The sequence below is a fragment of the Syngnathus floridae genome, chromosome 15 (assembly GCF_059516105.1).
Source record: "Syngnathus floridae isolate MCC-2025c chromosome 15, RoL_Sflo_1.0, whole genome shotgun sequence".
Classification (NCBI taxonomy): Eukaryota; Metazoa; Chordata; class Actinopteri; order Syngnathiformes; family Syngnathidae; genus Syngnathus; species Syngnathus floridae.
In genome coordinates, this window is record NC_142427.1 from 7533040 (window position 1) to 7548123 (window position 15084).

The 15084-nt window shown below is 46.7% G+C and overlaps 4 protein-coding genes and 2 non-coding genes across 12 annotated transcripts in view; 2 read left to right on the forward strand and 4 right to left on the reverse strand.

Annotated features, from left to right (window-relative positions):
- Nucleotides 1-1700, reverse strand: part of LOC148386236 (glutamate receptor 4) — a 51800-nt gene extending 50100 nt beyond the window's left edge. For both annotated transcript variants that reach the window (XM_088399640.1, XM_088399639.1), the window contains exons 1-2: nt 1553-1700; nt 1314-1345 (exon numbers count right to left, since the gene is read on the reverse strand). The gene's annotated coding sequence lies outside the window, so the exon portion shown is untranslated. The remainder of the gene's footprint in view (nt 1-1313; nt 1346-1552) is intronic.
- An 857-nt stretch (nt 1701-2557) lies between these two features.
- Nucleotides 2558-6974, reverse strand: elmod1 (ELMO/CED-12 domain containing 1). 3 transcript variants are annotated; one of them, XM_088398896.1, is made up of 12 exons: nt 6820-6974; nt 6191-6251; nt 5834-5979; nt 5704-5732; nt 5521-5618; nt 5332-5461; nt 5096-5229; nt 4960-5028; nt 4386-4406; nt 4108-4158; nt 3900-4033; nt 2558-3790 (listed from the first exon to the last, which is right to left on the reverse strand). In XM_088398896.1, the coding sequence occupies exons 2-12, from the start codon at nt 6205-6207 to the stop codon at nt 3615-3617; spliced, it is 1005 nt and encodes a 334-aa protein (XP_088255022.1). In that variant the 5' UTR covers nt 6208-6251; nt 6820-6974; the 3' UTR covers nt 2558-3614. The 3 variants fall into 3 exon arrangements, with proteins under 3 accessions (XP_088255022.1, XP_088255020.1, XP_088255021.1); XM_088398894.1 differs by lacking the exon at nt 6820-6974 and adding an exon at nt 6473-6779; XM_088398895.1 differs by lacking the exons at nt 4386-4406; nt 6820-6974 and adding an exon at nt 6473-6777.
- LOC148386238 (trafficking protein particle complex subunit 14-like) lies at nt 6856-14018 on the forward strand. 4 transcript variants are annotated; one of them, XM_088398892.1, is made up of 16 exons: nt 6856-7052; nt 7985-9660; nt 9965-9996; nt 10572-10880; nt 11057-11373; nt 11439-11534; nt 11661-11790; nt 11858-11944; nt 12017-12137; nt 12209-12356; nt 12422-12504; nt 12594-12745; nt 12829-12965; nt 13127-13205; nt 13376-13490; nt 13640-14018. In XM_088398892.1, exons 4-16 carry the CDS (start codon nt 10601-10603, stop codon nt 13806-13808), a joined length of 1914 nt encoding a protein of 637 aa, XP_088255018.1. In that variant the 5' UTR covers nt 6856-7052; nt 7985-9660; nt 9965-9996; nt 10572-10600; the 3' UTR covers nt 13809-14018. The 4 variants fall into 4 exon arrangements, 2 of the variants coding, with proteins under 2 accessions (XP_088255018.1, XP_088255019.1); XR_015863105.1 differs by having other exon boundaries at nt 11858-12137; nt 13055-13490; nt 13640-13679; XR_015863104.1 differs by lacking the exon at nt 13640-14018 and having other exon boundaries at nt 11858-12137; nt 13055-13205; nt 13376-13472.
- slc35f2 (solute carrier family 35 member F2) lies at nt 7284-10864 on the reverse strand. The gene is made up of 9 exons (XM_088398897.1): nt 9991-10864; nt 9678-9778; nt 9414-9589; nt 9040-9167; nt 8727-8886; nt 8495-8651; nt 8360-8412; nt 8066-8220; nt 7284-7858 (listed from the first exon to the last, which is right to left on the reverse strand). Exons 2-9 carry the CDS (start codon nt 9764-9766, stop codon nt 7655-7657), a joined length of 1122 nt encoding a protein of 373 aa, XP_088255023.1. The 5' UTR covers nt 9767-9778; nt 9991-10864; the 3' UTR covers nt 7284-7654.
- A 677-nt stretch (nt 14019-14695) lies between the features above and the next one.
- On the forward strand, nt 14696-14768 carry trnav-uac (transfer RNA valine (anticodon UAC)). The gene has a single exon. It is a non-coding gene; the product is annotated as a tRNA-Val (tRNA).
- A 219-nt stretch (nt 14769-14987) lies between these two features.
- Nucleotides 14988-15059, reverse strand: trnaa-cgc (transfer RNA alanine (anticodon CGC)). The gene has a single exon. It is a non-coding gene; the product is annotated as a tRNA-Ala (tRNA).
- Between the last annotated feature and the right edge of the window lie 25 nt (nt 15060-15084).

The window sequence follows — 15084 nt, forward strand, 5'->3', positions numbered from 1 at the left end:
CGTCATAAACATGACATGCAGCAAACATCACCTGTTTTTCTCCCATTACGCTTTTGTCATAAAATGTCAATGGTGACGGAGTGCGGCTCTGAGCGCGTGTTTGTCCGGAATGCTAATGAGTTCCCAGTAGGCAGATCCATCTATTTCATTTGCACACATTCTTTGTCCAGAGTCCAAATTAAAATCAACTGCATATATCAATAATATTGGAGCAACAATGTGGCTCAAGGTTTGGAAGTATATGAAATAAGCAAATTTTACAGATCGTGACATTTTGACCCTTTTTGGCAGGCTGGTGTCGCAAATAATTCATTCGAGTTAAACAGTCGGAAAAAAACGTAAGTTATCAGAGATCAGAAACTTTGAACTGCAATGTGTCCTGAAGCAAAACACTTGATGCCCGAGGCTATGCCCTCAGCAAATGCGGCGCTTTGAGCCAAATGCAAATGCTAACAGTGGAAGGAAGCAAGCTCGACTGAAAAGGCTTGAAATACATACACGGCCATCACAGCCTTTAGGGCTTATACAATTAATGAGTTCTCATAAATACTAATTCATTATTTATCATCTGAGCCCGACTCAACTTTCTCAAATACGAGATATTTTTGTACCTGTCAGGTTTTTTTTCCTGACCTCGCCTCATCAGCGAAGGATGTCTCCAGCAATCAAGCCTGAAATGAGTTGGTCACAAAATGGCTGCCGTGGGAGCTGACTGGTGAATTATGAAATAAAATAGGACTAATTATACATTTACAGCCGCTATGAGAGCGCATGCAGCAGATCGTGCAGATAACGCACATAACCGCTGTTGGCGTGTTGAGCATGCTAACCGCGATAAGAGCAGTTGAGGGACAGCCATTGATCCATAAGGATATTGATTGGATGCTGCCAGATTATGACGCCGCCATGTACTAGCTCAGCCGGCGGGATTATGCAAATAAACCAATTGAGGAGGAGGAGGATGTTTTTAGCCTGCCAGTTGACTTCAAAGCGGCCAGCGCTGTGCATAGAATTAGTGCAGTGCCTAATCCTGCTGAAGTTGGAGGAATGAGGAAATGGGGGGGGGGGCTTTCATTAATATATGAAGGTACAGTGAGTAAAAAAAGGTGGCAAAATGAGCAAGTGGAAAGTTTTCAGCGGGATAAATGGTGACTCACAGCACAGCAACAAACAGAGTATAAATAAAATTGGTGTGCAGGAACAAGAACGGAAAGGAAGAGCAAGAAGTAAAGGATCAAAGTGAATTTTACACAAGTATGCCGCCACCACCACCTACCTCAGTGAGGAGTGTAGGGAAGTTGGAAATGACTTACTTTTTTTGTATGAGCTTCACATCTTCTTGTTCCTGCGCAAACGAAAATTGCACATGCTGTAAAATACACACGTATCAAAGGGTATCTCAAAAGCTGGCGTTTGACTACATCTGTCAGGAATGCCAGGGCGACCAAATGCAGCTTGAACCAGGATTTATTGAAGGGAAAGGGAGTTGGAAGGGAGGTAGGTGGGGAACCGAAGACACAGAAGTCCACTTGGACAAGGTTAAAATTCTGACCGTGAGCCTCCAGACAGACCGGGGGAGAACCAGACGACAGGAAGACTGGGCAGGGACAGGGACGGAACACAACAGAAGACACCGACAAGGAGGAAGACATCATTTGAATACATCAGGTAACAAGAGGGAGCAGGTGACAGACCTGACGATAACGAAGGGGTGTGGCTAAGGGAAGTTGACAGCCGAGCGTGCTCTGTCACGTGACAACATCCGAAATGCAGCTCAGTTAGCAATGACTGTAAATTTACACTAGTGCAACCACATGAGCTCAAATTGTTTACTTTTCTTAAAAATATATTTTTTGAAAATCAAACAGAACTGACATCATTTTTGCATGCCAAAAAGCCTGCCATTTCAACATTCCTATTCCACGGTTGTCAGTGCTCTGTCACCAAAACATACGACGTTTTGAATTCATCACTTGAAATAAGACCTTTAAAAAGAGAAAAATTAATTGCCATCATTGTCACAGCCACAAATGTATTAACTGATATAATCAAAACGAAATGACGAGCTGTGAATGGCAGATGAGCGAGTTTGTGACGTGAGTTTTCCCAAAAAGAACTCATCATGTTAGCAACTGGCGCCCCCATGTGGCTACCCTACAAATTGCGCATATTAAAGCCCTCTTGTTCTCTACTTTTTCCTAAACTACTGGACATTTTTAAATTTAAAATTTTTGAAATTAAATTGACATTTTAAGTACATTATTGAAAAGTTAAGTGTTGTTTACTGTCCAGACAAAATATCTTCAAAAGTGCTGACTCAGCTTTTCACAGTTGCAATTTTGTGTTTGTCTGCAGCTGATCCGCACTAATCCGGATGCTTTTCATGCTTTGATGTTCATGTTGTGCTTAACTTGCAATCCTCATCAGCATTCATTGCCTCCTGAAAGCATTGCTTATAAAAAGTCTACACACCCTAAATCGAATGCCCAAAGGTCATTTTATATCACCTGTCCGTCATCAGTCTTTTGAATGTGCCCAAAAAAAACTGAGCCATCCCTTAACTGTCTTTTACATTGTTTTTTTTTATTGATTTGTGTTGCACAGCACAGACAACTAAAGTACAGTGTCACAATATCTACTCGGGACATGTCGAAGATCATCAAGAAAGCAGTGAAACGCCACCACTTAAGAGTACAGGCGGGAAAACGTCAAAAGGCAAACAGTGCTGCTGAACGGGGTAGTAAACAAAGCTAATGGAATATATCGTGTTTTGGTGAAGCAGCGCGTGGCTCACAGCCCTGCGGTGAGACTACGTTCATTTTTTTTTTTTGCAATCTTTTGTTATCACTTCATCGTTCGGGGATGTAACTAAGCTGTAAACGGAGCACTACTAATAAAAAACGTCAAAACAAGCACATTGCAACTCGTCTACACCAAATGAGGCGGAATTATTGCTTTGGCTGATGGTGGACATTAAAAGTGTCACATTCCATGGATTTTAACTGAAACAATCGTTGATGTGAGAAACATTCATGATAGAAAGTGATTTTTTTTGTGTGAATAAAGGCAAATGAGAAGCATTCTATTGCTATAAAGACACCACGTCAAATATACACATTCAAAATATTGGCAAGGAGGTGATGGAACGCATACAGAAATTTGACAGCTTGCAGTGTCATATATATTATTTATATACGGTACATTTTTACTATTTTTTGATCGCTTCCGATTTGTAAAGAACAACAAAGCCTAAATCAGGTCTGAATAGATTTTGGGCTGATGATTCGAGTGCCATACAATCATGAAAATAAAAAGTGGCACGAAGATGGTGCAAGAATTGCTATGGTGATGTCTGACGCTACGCCGGTGGTGTGTATTTATACACTGCGAGTCAAAATTGTGGAAACCCCCTAAAAAATTCACATTAAAAGAATTTCAAGATATTAACTTGATATGCACAGCTAAGAATGGAAGATGTTTCCAAACTTTTTGACTGCTACTGCATGTGTAGGGCACGTGACATGAGCCCGAGGATTTTTACTGACCGGCCAGGCCTACCGGGACGTCAGATGGTGATGGTGGGGGGTGATGGAAAGGCAGGGAGGGAGTTGTGCCTACAGATTGACCAGGTGGAGGTCGGAGGCGGCGAAGCGGGGGCACAGCGCCATGTCAGGGTCCCGGAGCTGCCGCAGGACTCGCCGGTGGAACTTGGCACGCACGCGGTTGAACTCCATGATGTCGCTGGGGTCCTCCTCTATCCAGAAGCGGTGGAACTCTTGCATCAGGTAGCCTGACAAACACGCAAGAACAACCTTAAGAGAAATCTGGGCTCCGAGGCTCTGCCTATGGTTGTCAAGGTAACCAAAGGCCGTCTCGCCATTGGTCGTATGTCGACTCACAGAAGGTCTGCTGGAGGTGCAGCAGGGTGGCCATTTCGGGGGCCACGTTGTAGAGGTGCGTCTTCAGGGCGCCGCTCACCAGCAGCGAGTAGGCCAGGTCCGTGATGTTGATGCCCACGATGGCGAAGGAATAGCTGCGGTAGTTCACAACATTTCAGAATGTGATTTTAAATTGTTTTGTAATCATTTAATTTTTTTGGAACCTTACCCAATGGCTTTGTCAACGTTCTTGGGCTCAAATTCCAACATGTTGGCCTCGCTGTGAAGGACACACCGATAAAAATCAAGGGTCGTAGCCGTGGTGCTCTAAAACAGACACTTGCAGCACGACCAGACGAGACTGCTTGTGCAATTCACAAATGAGGTATAAAACGGTTCCCCCAGCTCTTCTCTAAACGGACTTGACGGCTTGGAATTGGAACAATGGCGCATTCACGGCATGTGGCTGACAAAGCGGGTGAATGAGGGTGACCATAAATGGAGTACCTTCGACTCCCTTGTGCATTCCTGCGGCGGCGGGCGTGGGAGCGACACAGAGGAGGGAAGCGTGTGTCGAAACAGACAGAAGAAGCTCACTGAGATGCTGATGGCAAAGCAATACAAAGCAGTGATGCAATCAACACAAGATGAGGAGGCACTGAGTGACCTGGTCCAGCTGAGAAGAGACCACGTTCTATGGACAAAAGTACACCGACACACCTTTTTCTCTAGCCGTTGACTTTTGAGTAAATGCTTAGAGAAAATCCCAGAATTTTTTTTTTCAAGTTGAACTCTCAAGTAACAATTTGGAGAGGAGTTCCTCAGGGAAGCGTTTTAAATCCCCTCCAAGGTTGAAATGTTCTCCTCTAGTAATGATCATTCTGACACATTTTCACTGAAAGGTTTTTTTCATTTGTCAAAGAAAGGTGAGTGTGTGAAATACTTTTGTCCATACGCCGTGAAGCAGTGTTTGAGTCGCCGACAGTGAGCATGATGCACAAATGAGGTCACTTGTGTTATCGTGGAAACGACACTGATGCTAGAAATCGAGAGAGCGCCTGCGTGAAGTCTTCTGACATACTTGTGCTTGGGTAGAAGAGAGTCGTGGAGCATCTGCAAAGCTGCAGCCTTGTCATGTTCTGCAAAGTACCTATGGAGAAAGGCAAAATTAGCATAGCATCTTTAGCACATGCATGTAAACTGGGAGCTTATCTTACAGCAGATTGTGGAGACCCAGAAGGCCCATGCCACGGAAATCCGTCTTGGGATCGCTGCCTTGGAATCCGATTTCACACCACTGCTTGGAAATCCGTCCGGTCAAGGGAGTGTCGGGACGCAGCTCCTTCCACAACTATACCAAAAATCAACAAGGGTGAATTGGGCGGCCATCTTGTGGAGAGAACACAACATACTAACATATGAGATGAGTTTAATGGATTGATGAACGGCTCACCTTCATTAGCATTTCCTCGTGTTGTTCATTCTCACAGTCATAAGGCTCCCGCCGAAGCTTCTCCACCTCGGCCACCAAATTCCTGTAGCCTACAATTTGGAGCAAGGTGGCCTGCAAGGAGATGCCCAACCTGGTGGAAGAAGCTTATGAGTTAACTTTTCCAAGAAACAGAGGTGTGTGTGGTCTTACTGAGGGTTGGTATCGGGGTTGATTTTCTTCAGAGCCATGATGTCATCAATGATTTTTTCTACTTTGTCAGGATGAGCGCTAAGGGCGGACTGCAGCAACTGCAAATAAAATATGGTGTACTGTACATTTCTTTCAAAATAGCCAATCAGATTGCATCATTAATTGCTAAACTTGGACATTTACCTCATTTTTGGAATACTTCAGAGACGACTCTGCAAGAAAAACATTGCAAAGTTGAAAAAGATTAGATAGTACCAATCGACGAATTGGCAAATAATTGATAATTGTAAGTTGACGAATTTTAGCCTCTCACCGATCTTGAGCGTCCTGCGGGCACCGTGTTTGTTGTTGTAGCAGATCCGTTGTAGCTCACAGCGTCCCGTGAATTTGCGTGCCACAAACTTGAGGCCTCGCCACAGACATTTGCAGTAGAGGAACACGAAGAACTGGGTCAACACTCTGACGTGGAGAACACGAGTAAGAAAGTCACATATTGTGCCTTTACAAAAATAGACAAGGGGCGGTTTGCACCTGAACGAGGTTCAAAAGAATTATGCACAGATAAACCAAAGTAGATTCTCCAAAACCTCTACGTGATCAATAATAATCAGGACAACTAAACAGCATCACAAATAAATTCCATCATCAGATAAAATGGGGCTCGCCTTACTTCAGGAAGTGCTTCATGATGCCTGGTGTCTTCTTCGCTGGAGATAAAACTGCGGGATGACCTGCAAGGTGAACCATATGACATGTATGAAAATCTACAATCAAATGTTTGTGATTGTAGATGACGAACATTTAAGCTTTTTGAGAGGAGACAATTCCTCAGAATACTCATAACATTGCATTTTTTTGCTACACAAAAAAAATATTTTAATCAAGACATATTGAAAAATAATTATTGTAATATTGTTTTTTTCCTCAGTGTAGGTACAATACTCTTGCATACTAGTGGTTCGCATTGGGACCGCGGACCCTCTGTTGTCCCCCACCGCTGCAGGCCTGCATCTGAGGAACTGTCCATGGTGCGAAGACATGACTGCGCGAGCCGTTGCATTTACGGCTCTTCTCTCCTAAATTACCCCTTACAAGGCGCCACCGTTTCAAATCCACGACACAATCAAACCGTGGTGAAATAAAAAAAAATAGTAAAATCATGTGATTTTTTAAAGAATCTGCTGGATGATTAGCAAAAGCAACGCGGTACATTTGCATAATCCGCAACCATGCGCAGCATTGCCCTCCGCCTTGCAAGGTCAGTGCGTCACCAAATGCGTCTTAAAAAGCAAATCTTACCGTTTTCTAATCTTTCAAAGGGAGTAAAAGGCAGGCGACGTGCGGCTTCGTTTCCCTCCCGTCACTCGGCACTAGACGTCCGCTTCTCCTCCATGATGACGCCGCCAGTGTGTCAGGATGCAGTCGACAGGGGTCGCCAAAATGCAAGAGAGCAGATAAGTGACGTAACGTGCTTAATGGAGAGTGGTGCTCAAAACTGCACAAAAATAGCTCTCGAGACTTCACAATATTCGGTAACTGGAGCTGTTACTAATGCTTGAGAGAAAGCATAAAGTAACAATATATGTGATTAAATGAATGGTCAAATTTGGGGAGGGAGTTATTTCAATACATGTTTTGTGATGTACAGTATTATTCAATATATCATTCTTAAAAATTATTTTCCAAAAATTAGTTTCATAGAAAACAAAAGATAATCGGATTTTGTTTTTGCAAACAAAAAGCATTGATCCCAAAGCCAACGATTAACAAACTGACAATATTTAATATTCTTCCATTTTTGGTACTCGTCAAAAGTTGACTTTTCTACAAAATGTTTTGAAAGGAGGATATCAAAACCAAAGATGATACATTGGTAATGCACTGCAGAACTACAAATGCCGTCAAATCAATGGGTATAAAAGGTCTAGCAGCAGAAAAGAACACTTCTGGATCAAGAACACTTTTGGAAGTGTGAATCAACAAAACCACGTAGGCAAAAGTAACAAAACAAATGAACAGTAGCTTTTTTTGAATCAACGTAAACAGCCTTGTTACTGTTTTTGTAACAGTATGATGGAAGACAACATTTGAGCTGCCTTTCTTAAAACAGAAAGACTTGCATCTTCTTCTGCCGTCAGAGTGCAGAGACCAATGTCACATGACTTTGTCTGACTGTGTCAGCTGGCAACAGGCGGTCCGATGCGCTTCGGGCCTCCTGGTCCGACGAGTTGCCGGAGTCGGGCTCAGGCTCGGGCTGAGCAGAATACGTGGGCACGGCGTTGAAAGTGACAAAGCCCACCATGATAAAGATGAACGCCATGATGTACAGCGCTGAGAACTGGAAACAAAAATGTTGCATTAATGAGAAGTGTTCCAAAATTTGTACCTCAACTAGAAGCACGGCCTTGGTGTTTTACAGCCATCTTGTGGCATCTTGACACAATTACAAATCTCTTTTATGCAGGCCTCGATTATTCGTGGGGGTATGGAGCGCCCCCTAATGGTGACTAAGGCAGACATTATTTCTCCACCCCCACCCTCCTACCGTGTAATGGAACAGGAAGAGCCCACAGAAAAGGCTGAAGAGGTCAGCAGTGAGAAGTGACAGGTTGACAGCGGTGGCGCTTGTCTTCTTCACCACCACCGGCATTAAGCTGTACAGTGTGAACATGCACACCACATAGACAACAAAAAGCATGGCTGTGCCACACACACACAAAAAACAATGGAGATAGGTTAGAGTAGGGGTTCTCAAAAAAACTTCTACACCATTGTAACATTAGGCTCATGAAATATTTTTCCCAAAAACATTGTTTGAATAATGATTCAATGAACTCACCAATGTGAAAGTTCCACTTGATTTTCTTGAGCGCACTAACTTCCAGTGCAGCTCTGCAAAAGACAACAACAGGTTCCACCTGAGTTTGTTCTTTGTCTTTTTCTAATAAAATTGTTTGCAGGGTAGAAAGCTCACAGTTGAATCCCGCTGATGATCGTCCCGAAGAAGCCCATCATTGCCAAGAACTCCACCCGGGTGTGGTTCTTCACGGTGAACTCCTGGCACATGTTGGACACGGCGTAAAGGACGGCGCTAATCAGCACCAAGCTGTCGCCCAACAAGACATCGCTGCCTGTGGAGTCGTTCCATTAATAGAAGATGGCACGGACAGCATAGAAAGGAGAATGACGACGGACGGCCTCCTTACTGGATCCCTGGTCTCTTCCGGCCATCATGTCGGCGCCCACCATGGCGCCCACGCCGAGCAGGCAAACGGTCACGGCGACGTAGTGTAGCGGCCTGTAGCGAGTCTTCAGCAGGAAGCAGGACATGACCATCAGCACCGGCACCACGAAGCAGTCCAGCAGCTGCGAAACACACGGGGCAGTATTGATATGATACCAATCAACATATTTACGAAATGGCTGCAGGCTAATTTGATAAAACATCCATAATCCTTAATTATTATTCATTAAAACGGGGTACACAACAACACTGTACTACTTGCTGTTGTGTCTCACCTGGATGCTGGTCAGCGTGGTGTAGCGGTAGGCCATGACGACCGTGTAGTTGGCCTCCACGTCGGCCAGACCCATCAGCAGGTACTTCCACCACTTGGACTTCAACACTTGCGAGAAGGTTTGCTCTCCTGTACACACACACACACACATATATGCAATAAGTGTACTTCAGATTTTTGAATATGATTTACACTTGTATGTATTGATCACTTGAGAGTATGTGGCCTGGGTGGAACGTTGGCCTCTGGCATAAATGCTTGCTTATAAAAACAGTTTTTTATTATCATGTAAAGTCACCTTGAACTATAACAACAGTATGACTGGAGGAAAAATAGTCTAGATAATGGAGTCAGACTAAGATGAACTGTTTATACCTCCTTTGTGAGTGCAGAGGAAGGGGGAGTATGCCAGCAGCAGTAGGGCATAGTTGAGGAAGCTCTGCAACATGGGCACCTCCGCGCCGGCGTCGGCCAGGTACTGGCAGCTTACCGCAGTGCCGCAGATCATCAAAGACAAGACCTGGCCCATGACCAAGGTCTTCAACAGATCCCTGGGAAAAAGAGAGCACGGGTGGATCAAGCCCCCCACTACCTCGGATGACTTTCCAACAAAAACAAGTCGGTAATCCAAGCACTCACCACGTGAAGACGTCCCTCAGCTTGTAATTGTAGAGACCGCAGGCTAGCCTCAATTTCCCACATATCTTTTCATCTGCTTGGGCCTCCATTACTTGACAGCACTGTAAGATTATAAAAGAGACATGTACAGGAATTAGTGTCCTGGCTGATTAGAGAGACCATGGTCCAAATCACTCAAGAATGTCTCGTGATTCTAATTACTGGGACTGTTGAAGATTCTCTTGCTGGATAGAATGTCTCCAGTAATGGAAGCTAAACAAGATATTTTCTTTTTCTGTCTTTCCCAGTCGTGTCTGGCATCAAAGAATCTTACCTTAAGGTAATCAGCAGGCTTCTCTTAAATAGAAGTTTCACACCATTGATTCACACGACCGTGTTCAGTCCGAGAATGTCAGTAGATACCAGTCCACATTTTTGCCTCCTCCTCCAGCAAGCGTGTCGGTAAGGAGCCTTATCATGCTGCTACACCGGAAGCGCCCCTTTTCCTTCCTCGTTCTCCTCCTACTTTTTCCATTGGGCCTAAAATGGCAGCAGTTAACAGAAATGTTTGCTTCTTTGATGCGACTCTATCTCCGCTTCCCCGTTGTAATTTGGAAGGTCGACAGTCTTTTAAATTGCCTGTCTCACGTTTACTGCTTCAGAAGCAGCGACGCGTAATAATGACATCATTCTGCCTCGGCCAATAAGATCACTTCGGGTAAAAACGTCACTTTTCAGCGTCGAATTTAAATACAGTACGTGCTATAAGTACATCAATATGCCATTTGTTTGGATCTCACTGGCCAAGAGGCACAGGAGCCTGAATTATTATTATTAAAAAAAAATACAGTTAATTATAACGGGCAACATAGCCGAGAGGCCAGACATGATAAGTCAACTTCTGTGGCATCCAAGGCCTGCAGTAGCAGCACCACCTCCAACAGATGGCGCTCCAAGTCAGGCCTGGGCAGCGCTGGTGTACCATTGTTCCTCTTCCTCCTCTTCTTCCTCCGCATCCGCCCGTCGCCATGGTGCAGATGATGGAGTCTCAGTGCGAGTACTTCATGTATTTCCCGGCGGTGCCCATCACGGACCTGTCCGAGCCGGCCCAATACCGCACCCTACCGCGCAGGAGCCATCTCTACCTGGGAGAGACGGTCCGTTTCCTGCTGGTACTGCGCTGCAGGGACGCCGGAAGGGCGACGCCGACCGAGACAGGCCCCGGTAAGGACGGAGGAGGAGGAGTTAGGGGGGTGGAGTAGGAGGAAGCAGATGCTCTATGTTAATTGACTGCAATACATCCTCTCTGTCATTGCTCCAACAGTTTCATGAGTGAAATATCACATCAATGATCATCAATAATTATTTCTGAGCTGACAGTACTGCTTGTTCTTCATCAGGGGACGGTTTCGGGACCGAAACATGCAGCGGTCGTGCCTGGCGCGAGCTGGCGGGCTCACTGTGCGCCGTGGCCAGCGTGAGTCCGGGCGAGAGCGGTCGCCACCGGGCCGGCCAGCACCACCACGACTACGGCAGCAGTGGGGACGAGGGCGGCGATGACGCCGGGGATGACTACATGGCGGCGGCGGAGGCGGCCATCGCGGCGCTGGGCAGCCGAGTGGACTCACGATGTCGGACCTTCCGGGACTGCAAGCCGCTGCTCATTCACAACTCTTGTGGGTCAACCGGCCGAGACTTCCGCAGGCCTCCGTTCCAGGTCAGTGCGGAATGCGTGGCGTGGGCTGAGAGCTCCTCTTTACATTTGTCCTCCACGTTGTGCAGTCTCCTCTGGATGAGCCGATGGTTCTGGAGGACGAGGTCATCTTTCCGCTCACCGTCTCCTTGGACAAACTCCCCGTCAGCACCGTCAAAGTCAAGGTGGTCCCTCACATGTCAGCATCTCAGAAAATAGTAGATCCTTAGCTTCACATTCAAGTCCCCAGCCATGTTCCTGCCACACTCGTCCTCGTGCATCCTCAATGTCCAAATTGTGTGTGGCCTCAGGTCATGGTCACAGTGTGGAAGAAGGAGGCGGAGCAAGCGGAGGTGCAGGAGTTGGGCTACCTGAGCGTGCTGCAGCAACGAGAGCCATCACTCACCTTCAGACAGGACCTGAACACCTTCAAGGCTCAAGGTTTGCGTTCCGTGCTCAAAGCTTTGAAGGGTGGGCAACTGTGTCCCTCAAACTTGTCTTGACTTAGTGAGTACCACCTTGACCGTCCTGCCGCCTCCCTCCGTGCGCTGTAAGCTGATGAGCGTTTCGGGGCGCCACCTGGCTGTGCTCAAAGGTAAAGCGCATCAACATGTCGAGCCGCTGCCATCAAAAGCCGAAGTGACGTTCTTCTTCTGCTCGTGCTCAGTACTAAACAAGTCGTCGCAGGAGGAAGTGAGCGTGCGGGACCTTCGTATTCTGCCGGACCTCAACGCCTCCTACTTGCCCGTCATGCCCGACGGCTCAGTGCTGTTGGTGGACAACGTTTGGTGCGTAGGAAAAGCATTTTTCAGGAGGTGGTTGGAGGAAGCTCTGCTTTAATATGCTCGTGGCATCGTAGCCACCACTCGGGCGAGGTGGGCATGGCGTCTTTCTGCAAAGTGGACAGCGCCGCCTGCCGCCTTCCCAGCATGCTCGGTGCCTTGGAGGAACACGACTTCCTGTTCCAGCTGCACCTTAATGACATGCCGCTGGACGAGTCCAATGAGGTGTGTTTGGAAAGCGTTTTGGATCCAAAATGTGCTCCCCCTAATGTTTGCGTCCTTCTGCTCAGGGGATGGAAGTCCCTCTGGTTGCTGTGCTGCAGTGGTCAACTGCCAAGATGCCCTTCACCAACTGCATCTACACCCACTACAGGTCATATTTCACTTATTATATTTCTATATTAATACAAAATATTCTCAGTATGTATAGCGGCTTACTTGCCAGCGCTGCGCATCCGCCAGGTTGCCAAGCGTCCGCCTGGACCGGCCGCGCTTCGTGATGACAGCAAGCTGTCCCAGCACCGTCGAGGTCAAAGAGCACTTCAAGGTCAAATATGTGCTGCTCAACAACCTGCAGGACTTCCTGTCCGTGCGCCTGGTCTGGACCCCCGAAGGTGGGTTTCTGCTGTGGTCCGGTTCTTAACCAAATGGATGATTGGAAAATGGACTATGTAGTCCTTGTCGTTTGTGTTTTCAGGGCGCGGTCAGAGCGAGGACTCCACGCTTTCTGCGGTGGTGTGTCACACACCCCTCAGCAACCTGGGCCACTGTCGCAAAGGCAGCACGCTGACCTTCAGCGTAGCCTTCCAGATCCTCCGACCGGGACTTTACGAGGTACCGCCTGTCGGGGACACCGTCACGCTCATTGCTTTACAAATTCCATCTGGATTCCCAAACCAAATTTATGTTTACTATGTTGAAAGGAATTAAAATTAGCGAGTTGGAAATGAGAGAGAGCTGGATGACCTACCTGGCCCTCCTTTTTGCCTCCTCAGCTGAGTCAGCACATGAAGCTCAAGCTGCAGTTCACGGCATCCGTGTCCAACCCGCCACCTGACGCCAGGCCACTCTCACGTAAGTGCACCTTGCGTAGACTTTGAGGAGGAATTCAGAAGATCTGAAGAAGACACAGAGTAGAAGTTAGGCAGATGACGTTTGGTGCTTCTGCTTGAACGTGACCTCTTACCTTCTGCGAACTGCGGCGTCAATCATGTCATCTGATTCTTGAGTCTGAATGCACTCAGGTAAGAACAGCCCATCCAGCCCGGCAATGCGAGACCTGCTAGACCGCCACCAGGCCAGTTTGGGTCGTTCCCAGTCTTTCTCCCACCAGCAGCCGTCTCGCTCGCACATCATGAGGTGAGAACGCAACCTCACTCGCTTGTTTCTCACTCTCCTGCTCCAAATAAACATCAAGCATTTTTTTGTTTAGATGTAGCAACTGATGATGAATGATGATGAATTGTGTGGATGTCTTGGACCTGACTGCATGTTCATGTGCGACTCAGGACGGGCAGCGCCATGGAGCGGCGCGCCATCACACCCCCGGTGGGTTCTCCAGTGGGTCGGCCGCTCTACTTACCACCGCAGGACAAAAGCCTTCTGTCGCTGGACAAGATCGCCAAGCGAGAGTGCAAAGTTCTGGTGGTGGATCCGGGACGCAGGGAGAACATCTAGGAGGACATGCGGGAGAATGCTGACCACCCCTCAAAGGACAATGTTTGGTCAGGACAAATGCGCTTACTTTGGGGGACACATTCTGACATCTTGGTGCCAAGGAACTATGTTGACATGAGTTGTGGAGCTTCAGCTTGCAACCATCTTACATTTTTTCCAGTGTTATCACTCTACATCAGTATCAACTTGAATAAACTTGAATAAACAGTTTGCCCATTTTCCGCTTGCAAGCGAGGAGAGCCAGCATCACAAGTGCTTGAAAGCAACTCCGAACTCTGCTCCCGCAACAATCGTATTTATTCTCAACAAGGAAGGTGGGGTGTGCAGAACATGTCTTTAACTTGTGGAAAGCTTCAGCTAGGGTCGTCTCTGCAAACTGGTTCCAGCAAGTTGCAGATGTGGTCCTACCTCTTTATCTTTACAATGGTCAGCTAGAGATGTTTACATTCGCGGGTGGAGCCCAACAAAGTTTACAGCAAGCACAAGCAGAAATAAGAGTTCTAAGTCAGCACTTCAAAATAATCACAAGATCAAAATAAGTTTCCAACCCTGTCATTTCCCTCCTGTTTATCATATCATTGTTTTTCCCTAAGCATTAGCAAGGAAACCGCCCCTACCAACATGACCGCGTATGCGCGTCTGATAGCCTAGCCGAGTGACACGACCCGGAAATACATGTGCATATACGGAAATACTCTCTTCGAACTTGCGCCACAGCGCCAGGAAACAAGGGCCAATTCCGGAACTAACAGACTTTGCACTTTGACTTAACGTAACCGAAACAGATTACTTGACGAATTACATTGCCAAAACCTTGAATTCAGATCGGCTTTTCAGATGATGAATACATCTATGAATTGACAAAATCATGCCGAGGACTGTCAGATGGTTCCATAGTGTAGCGGTTATCACGTCTGCTTTACACGCAGAAGGTCCTGGGTTCGAGCCCCAGTGGAACCAGAATCGTTTTTACGTGTCGGCACGTATTTTTCGCAATCGGTACTCTGATGCCACGGAAAACTACTGCATGACCAACGCCCACGATCGAACTATTAACTATTATGCATTACATTAATATTTGCAGAAAGCCCACATTCAATATCCAACGATTACGTTTGTATTTGAGTGTACTCTATAGTCAAACTTGTCTTGTTTTCAATTGCTCAAAATTGGCCAAAATGGAGATGCCGGGGATTGAACCCGGGACCTCATACATGCGAAGCATGCGCTCTACCACTGAGCTACATCCCCACGCCTAACCCTTACATGGCAAACA

Excerpts from the sequence above, each read along its gene's own strand:
- elmod1 (XM_088398894.1), bottom strand. The coding sequence starts at position 6,560 with ATGTCTTCGCACCATGGACAGTTCCTCAGATGCAGGCCTGCAGCGGTG. Across the intron at positions 5,230-5,331 it reads ACGAGGAAATGCTAATGAAG|TTGTGGAAGGAGCTGCGTCC; the intron begins GTGAGCCGTTCA and ends TTTTTGGTATAG. Across the intron at positions 4,159-4,385 it reads AATGCACAAGGGAGTCGAAG|CGAGGCCAACATGTTGGAAT; the intron begins GTACTCCATTTA and ends TGTCCTTCACAG.
- LOC148386238 (XM_088398892.1), top strand. The coding sequence starts at position 10,601 with ATGGCGCTCCAAGTCAGGCCTGGGCAGCGCTGGTGTACCATTGTTCCT. Across the intron at positions 10,881-11,056 it reads GCCGACCGAGACAGGCCCCG|GGGACGGTTTCGGGACCGAA; the intron begins GTAAGGACGGAG and ends GTTCTTCATCAG. Across the intron at positions 12,966-13,126 it reads TCCGACCGGGACTTTACGAG|CTGAGTCAGCACATGAAGCT; the intron begins GTACCGCCTGTC and ends TTGCCTCCTCAG.
- slc35f2 (XM_088398897.1), bottom strand. The coding sequence starts at position 9,766 with ATGGAGGCCCAAGCAGATGAAAAGATATGTGGGAAATTGAGGCTAGCC. Across the intron at positions 8,887-9,039 it reads CCACGCTGACCAGCATCCAG|CTGCTGGACTGCTTCGTGGT; the intron begins GTGAGACACAAC and ends TGTGTTTCGCAG. Across the intron at positions 8,413-8,494 it reads ATCATCAGCGGGATTCAACT|AGCTGCACTGGAAGTTAGTG; the intron begins GTGAGCTTTCTA and ends TGTCTTTTGCAG.